This window comes from Sinocyclocheilus grahami, unplaced genomic scaffold (assembly GCF_001515645.1).
Source record: "Sinocyclocheilus grahami isolate Dianchi unplaced genomic scaffold, SAMN03320097.WGS_v1.1 scaffold435.1, whole genome shotgun sequence".
In the NCBI taxonomy this organism is placed as follows: Eukaryota; Metazoa; Chordata; class Actinopteri; order Cypriniformes; family Cyprinidae; genus Sinocyclocheilus; species Sinocyclocheilus grahami.
Genome location: NW_015505614.1, coordinates 109,470 through 117,182, shown reverse-complemented (window position 1 = coordinate 117,182; position 7,713 = coordinate 109,470). Strand labels below are relative to the sequence as shown.

Below are 7,713 nucleotides of genomic sequence, written 5' to 3'. Positions count from 1 at the left end.
GCTCATCAACCATAACTCCTTCAAAAACAGCTAGAAGCCTTGGAGTTATGATTGATGATAAGCTGAATTTCTCAGACCACATTGCTAAAACTGCCCGGTCCTGCAGATTTGCTTTATACAACATTAGGAAAATCCGGCCCTTTCTTTCAGAACATGCAACACAACTCCTTATTCAAGCTCTTGTTCTATCTAGGCTGGACTATTGCAATGCTCTCTTGGCAGGTCTTCCAGCCACTTCTATCAAACCTCTTCAATTAATCCAAAATGCCGCTGCAAGATTAATCTTTAATGAGCCGAAAAGTCACACCTCTGTTCATCAATTTGCACTGGCTACCAGTAGCTGCTCGCATTAAATTCAAGGCATTAATGTTTGCCTACAAACACCACTATTGGCTCTGCACCCATTTACCTAAATTCATTACTTCAGAGTTATGTGCCCTCTAGAACCTTGCGTTCTGCAAGTGAACGGCGTATTATTGTGCCATCTCAAAGAGGCGCAAAATCACTTTCACTGACTTTTTCATTAACTGTTCCCTCCTGGTGGAATGACCTGCCCAAATCAATCCAAGCAGCTGATTCCTTAAACATCTTCAAGAAATGACTAAAAACACATCTGTTCCACCTTTATTTGACCCTCTAACTCTAACACTTTCTATTCTATTTTAATTCTACTTTATCTATATTTATCTTCTTTATTTATTTTTATTTAAAAAAAAACAAAAAAAACAAACACTAGCTTTCTATTTTTTCTATTCTATCTACTTGTTTTTCTTTGCGTGTGTGTGTGTATAATATATATATATATATATATATATATACACCTTGCTACGTGTACTGTGTTAGGCTAACCGAGACTTGTCATTTGCACTTATATATTGTTGCTCTTTTGTTAGTTTTGACTGCTTTTATTGTCCTCGTTTGTAAGTCGCTTTGGATAAAAGTGTCTGCTAAATTACTAAATGTAAATATATGAAGGAAGGTATTGGCAAAATCCCACCTGTAGTAAATCACTACTAGTTATACACACGATAACAACTTTTTGTTGTGCGATATATTGCCCCAGAAATAATTGCGATAAGCAATATTATTGTCATTTTAAAGACCATTTTATGCCACTGAATATATAATCATAATGTAATAGCATAATAATGCAAGAATGCCTGGCCCTAACACACTTCCGAATGACATCAAACTTTTAATTTTTAAGAATATATAGATCATGGAAATTAAGTATCAAAATATTAGATTCCTTAAAAAACTGAATAAATAGTAAATAAACATTTTCTAACAAAAAGTGCAAAGTAACAAGTAGAAAAAAAGAAAAATGCACAAAGAACTTGTATGCAGATTTTTCCATCTACATTTTTCCCGGACCTTCTTTTCTCTGTAAACTAAGGGTGCACACTATTGCTGAAAAACACAATCACTACTTATCAGTCAGATGTCCGTATGCACAAAGGCACAGATCCCTAAACAAAACCATATCTGCAGATTAAACTTTTTTTGTAGAAGCATTTTCAAATTTGAACTAGCACCTCATGACTGCACCATGTACGAGAAGCTGCAAAAGACACAGGTGCAAGTGGAATATACAAAACATGGTGACATTAATTTTTAAGTAAATATAATGGGCGATATATTGCGTCACCAAAAATTATTGAGGTCATGTACATATATTGCACGGTAAGTCGATATATTGATTATTGCGACAGGCCTAGGCGTCGGGACGCAAGATTCCATAGTTTCAGCATGTGTAGCGTGTCATAGTGGACGACAACCGATTTTGCGTCTGCGATGCATCACTACATCACGACAGAAACAACCCTCTACATTGCGAGTAAATCACTCGCATATGCGACTAAATAATGTCTAACATTAGCCACTGGCTAATAAATTCTTAGATTTTACATGCCAGTATGTGTGTGAGAGGCTTTCAACACAGATTTTCACTCGATAAACATGCTGACTGAGTGCTTGAGAGTTTCGCTCACCGTCAAGCGATCTGTACTATTTGGATGCGCTCAATGGATCATGTCATGTACTCAGTGGATGCGCAGTATGTAGCACGCAGCGCACCTGTATTTGATGTACCGTAAACTAGTGTGAAGGCACACGACTCGCCGTCGCTTTACTGATAGTGCTGTGTTTCTCACACATGCAAAGAGAGAGAGCGAGAGTCTTGCATACCACGCTGAATCGACATGTAAACCATATTCTTTATTGTATTTTCCTGTCAAAATAACAGTTCATTTAGAATTATTCAGCTTTTAAGAACAAGCAGAAGATATGCCGGTTTCTTGGCAGTGGGCGGAGCTAATGCGCGATCAGCTCTCATTGGCTGGTGCTCATCTATTACCGTCCCTGTTTTGATTTCAGCAAATCATTTCGAGCGAACGCTGACAACGTGATTAGTATTCATGAACCCAGCAGATAATAATAGTAGTAGTAGTATCTTTTAATAATAATTACTATTACCTATGACCAACAATATCTTAAACACCACCACTAGTCCTAAGATAAAATAACAAATATGCATTCATTCATGGTTACCAAATTTTAGTTCTAATCGCTAGTTCTATCATTAAATAGTGCTTAATTATCATAATATAATGCTTGATTGGCTGAAGTTAAGAGTGCACATTCAGTTATTTAAGAAGCTGTTCCATTTTATAAAGATAAGCTGATTGGGTGGAATCATATGTGTGTGTGTGTGTGTACCTACTTAACCATATTTTGGGGACAATTTTGTACCCAAAAGTGAGCAAAACCTGACAAAATCGTCAAAAACCTCAATTTGTGGATGTCCTCATTTGTAAAACTGTTATAAAAATAAAGTTGTTTTTTTTTTACTTTTGAAATTGTAAAAATGCAGAAAGTTTTCTGTGAGGGGTAGGGTTAGGGGTGGGTTTAGGTTAAAAAGTGTATAACTATCTGCATATAAAAACAATAGAAGTTTATGTAATGTCCCCATTTAGATAATGTAAACATGTGTGTGTGTGTAAAATAGTATATCAGTCTGGCGAGTAAACAAAACAATTTACTAGCCAATGTCGATTATATTGCCAAGGTGAGCATAGAGGGTTGAGAAAGACTAGCATGTTTAATTTTTTTTCTATTGTCCATGACGAGTTCTGTCACATTGGTGACGTTGATAAATAGCAGCATAGAAGCTCTTTCATACACAGGTTTCAAACATGGCAAAACGAAAGAGAGATGGTGCTGCTAGGTGGAATTATGAGATGGAGGAAAGGTTCGTGGAGCTGTGGCAACAGTACTCCTGCCTGTATGATGTGTCATCGAGGGACTACCACGACAGAACAAAGAAAGAAAAATGCTGGCGAACTATAGCGGAAGCGCTTCAGCAATGTTTACACTCTTGGGCTGTGTCTGAAATCGCCCCCATACCCTTAAATAGGGCACTATTTGAGGGAACAGCCATTTTTAGTGGTGTCCGAAACCATAGTGGACGTTCTCGAGTGCACTCATTCAATCCCACAATGCACTGCAAAAACGAGTGCACAACTGGTGCATGCTCAACGGCTAGAGAATGCCCATAATGCACCGTGAGAATCACGCCTTCCTGCATCTCGCCAGAAGATGGCGCCCGCAGCGCTCATCCATGGCGTACAGCATAATGTACAACACGGGTATAAATTCATTGTAAATTGATTATTAAATTGTTTGATTAGGGTTTATACATAATATCCGTGACAGAGTTCAAGATAAATCCTTTAATCTTACTACTGGAGCTGCTAGTTTGCTAGTTTCAAATGATTAATAAACAGCAAGCACAAACTATGCAAAAGCGGCATTCCTTCCGGTGCACTCAGTGTCCGAATTCACTACTCGTTTTCATTCACTCCTTCTAGTCAACTGAATTAGTGACCTAATGTAGGGAATAGTGAATGAGGGTATAGGGGGCGATTTCGGACACAGCCTTGTTTTGGGAAGTCAATCGCTAGTTCCGCCTTCACGATGACATCACGCGCGTCATTAAAGACGGCACGCAATGAATGGTCGGGAAGCAACGTGTAGTCTGACATGTTTCTTGTCCACAACACGACAAGATTTTAGGAGTCAAAATCGTGTAATCTGACACAGTGACCGACAAAAATATTGTGTAGTCTGAACCCGGCAATACGCATCAAGCGCCGCTATAGCAGGTCAAAGCTTTCTCCGGTTTAAATTGGCTGCTACAATACACTTAGGTGGTTTTTAAATAATATTTTCATTTCGATATAAAGTTTTTGCATATTGTTGAAACTAATCATGGTAGTGGTATCTTTGTAGGACTGTCCACTATATAGAACAGTGGCACGCGAAAGCGAATGTCTGGCGAATATTGAACCTAAAACTAACTTTACCGCGCTAGCATTAAAATGCAATGACACTTACGTCGTCGTCGCATTTCGTGCCCTACTGATAAAAGGCTGCCTGACGCACACCTACAATTCGAATGCAACATTTTTGCATTGGAATGTGGACTTTTATTTTAAATTCGACGAATATTCGAAATTCTAATTTTTTTGACAGCCCTATTGTGTATTTGTGATCAGACATCAACAATGCTGTCTAGGTTCGCTGTGTTTTGACACACAGTCTATATGACCTGCATGATTTTCTCTCACCTGTCCGCCAGCTCCAGAACTTCATGCACGTTAGCGGTGCTCACTCGTATCTCGCCCGTGTACATGAACTGGATGACGCTCTCCACCGTCTCCTGGTCGAGGCCTGCCTCGCTGCTCCACTCCTTCATCTCCACCCGCCGCGTCACCGACTCAGAAAACTGACCCCCGAGCAGCGGCGTGAAATAATCCGTGGCCGCAGCCAAGACTGAGCGGTGGGCGCTGAACTCGAAGCTGTTGGCAGCTCCCGGGGCGCTGCTGAACACCAGCGTCACGTCGCAGAAGAGCCCGAGCTTGCGTTGCTCGTTCTGCCGCCGGGAGAGCTCCGAGCAGTGGGTCGTGGAGGCAAACTCCTCGGCCTCCTCAGACTCTCCGTCTCCCGCTAGAGCGCTCGTCGTGCTCGGCCCGCCGCTGTTTCGGCTGGCGTCCTCTGGATTCGGGGCAGCTGCGGCCATCTCGGTGTCCGCGTGGTCGGTTCGTAAAGTGCGTAGTATGTTGAGGTGGTGGAGCACACTCAAACATACACACTCCAACATAAACAACGCTTGACATGCACATGCGCACACGCAGCATACACCGCAGGAGTCCTGTTGATGTTACAGGAACTGACCAGGGACATGGGTTGCTGATCTGGGAATAAAGAAATAACATAAAAATATCAACGGTGTATTGTTTTGAAATAACATAGAAATGTGTTATAAAATATTATGTTATAAAATACACAATATGGTGTCAGTCTTCAGTGTACATTCAGCTCGACATTATCGCAAAATAAACCTCGTCACGAATGGCATATTCCTGGACTAATTAAATGTCAAATATTATTTATAGCCATTATAAAGACTAGGGTTCCCAAACTTTTTTTTTTTTTACAGCAGAACCCGTTAGACTTGGAATAGGCCTATGTTTACTTGTAGGCCTACCCCTTGAAATTGTAAGTTTTAGTTTCCACAATTTAACGACACATTCGCATATAAACTGTTCTGTGATGTTGATTAATGATCAAATAACATCGAGGCAAACAGATAAAATGTGTTTTAAGTTTTTTTAATTATTATTATTATTATTATTTTTAACAGGGTACAACTTGCTCGAAAACGATTGCACTTATTTTGTCATGGCCATTTTAACAGAGATATCATCATAGATATTCATCTAGTATGAAAATACCTCAAATTGCTGCTGAAACGAACTATAACTTTTAGAGTCTTTATTGTTATTATTATTACGTATTTTAAACATGAAGACAAATATATTACGGTTGTAAATTGCAGTTGTAGTCTACTGTAAAATAAATAAATGGTTATTTGATCATTCACTTAAAACGTTGAAAACGCTCGAGCTTCTAACATGTCTAAATCATATATTTCTAATAAAAAATAGGCCTACTGTTTGGTATTTTAAAGGCTTTTTAAAAAAAACATAAAATACTTTGTGACAACTAGTTTAACCGTAATCATCCTGCACACAATGAAAGAAATAAAAGAATGTGTGTGTGTGTGTGTGTGTGTGTAGTGAATTTTTTTAGCACTATGGAATAAAATTACGACATCATGAACAATGAATTGTCCACCCATCCATTTTCTATTTGTGTATTGGAATGCAGATGAACATATAAAATTAGAGAGCCATCTGCTTGTGACCTCTTGACTTTGCAGTTAGCTTGCTTTAATTTTTCTTATGCACTGGTTCACTAAGCGAATCAGCCAACCAGAATGATCAGCATTATTACAGACATGGGCGTCACTAGGCCATTTTTAGGGGGGCTATATGGGATGATATTATATGGGATGATATTAGACTCAAAATTATTAATAGATGCACGCACAATTATCCATGTACTGCATACATTTTATACATGTATCTTAACCACAAACAAATGCCTTTCAATTTGAGTTTGTGGAATTCTGGATTAAATGATTGTGCAGCGATTTGTACAAATACAGACATGTTTGCGAATAAAAATGTTCTGTTCTGCATTAATATATCATAAATTGCTCATGCAAAAAGGAATCTGTGCTTATGTAGATCAGGTAACACGCGTGCATTAATTGACATCTAGTTCGAGTCGATCTTGTTCAGTTCATTTGAATTTTGAGACTTCATTTTCGCAGTTTACAGCATTTCACGTCCCCCCCACACACAACGACCAACGAACAAGGCCCAGTGCAATTCATTAACGTGTACACGATTTGAAAAATTCACAAATGTGCATCACTACACTGAAACAAATGCTTTTCAACCGGTGTCTGCAGAGTTAAGAATTACATTAATGTGCAGCATTTTGTTCAAATAGAGACATATTTGTGAATACAAATGTTATCGTTTGTATTAAAGTATGATTTGTGCATGTAGCGATCAAAATGTGCAATTGTGGATCAGGCGACACGCGTACATTCATTCACTTCACTTCTGAATCGATTCTATTTGATTCATTTGAATTTTGAGACTTTCATTCCGCCCTTTTAGCCTTGCCCAATCTACACACACACAGCTCGCGATCCACGCGCAGCTGAGCCTAAGAAAATCAGCGACCACTAGATCAGCACTAGTCTCAGTCACATGTGTGCATTCCATTGAGTACAGTTTCATGTTACATTCTGTTTTCTTTGTTTCTTTTTGGTTTGGCTATTCTCGTCTACCGTAGAAATATAATGAAGATGTTTTATTGAACTTGTTCTACCTTAACTTGTCTTAAGACACAGAATAGTATGCCAAACAAGAACTTTGTGACGGTACCTTGTTTTTTCTCTTTCTGTAATTCAACAGCACGTTGTCAGTTATTCCTTCCTTGTAGGCTATTATACTTATTATTATTATTATTAAAAGAGCTATTATAGTCGCTCATTTAAGCCATAGTAATCTCACGTTTATATTTGATTAAACTATTAAATTAACTTAAACTAAACTATGCTAAACGAGTGTTGTGTATAGGCTATAGCCTAGCCTATTCCGCGCTCAAGCGGATCGCATAAATAGCTAGAACATATTTTATTCAGGCTACCTATTACTAAACTGTTTTCTGAGTCAGTGTCGGCTGCAAAGATGAAGTTGACGATGCTGATGAACGACTTTATTCTCGAAATTT

The 7,713-nt window shown here is 38.6% G+C and overlaps 1 protein-coding gene across 1 annotated transcript in view; it reads right to left on the bottom strand.

The window, feature by feature from the left end:
* LOC107551837 (kelch-like protein 11) overlaps positions 1-5,257 on the bottom strand; it is a 14,506-nt gene extending 9,249 nt beyond the window's left edge. Inside the window, exon 1 of the mRNA XM_016233588.1 lies at positions 4,629-5,257. Within this exon, the coding sequence (XP_016089074.1) occupies positions 4,629-5,161 (533 nt within the window). The 5' untranslated portion in view covers positions 5,162-5,257. The remainder of the gene's footprint in view (positions 1-4,628) is intronic.
* Positions 5,258-7,713: the final 2,456 nt, after the last annotated feature.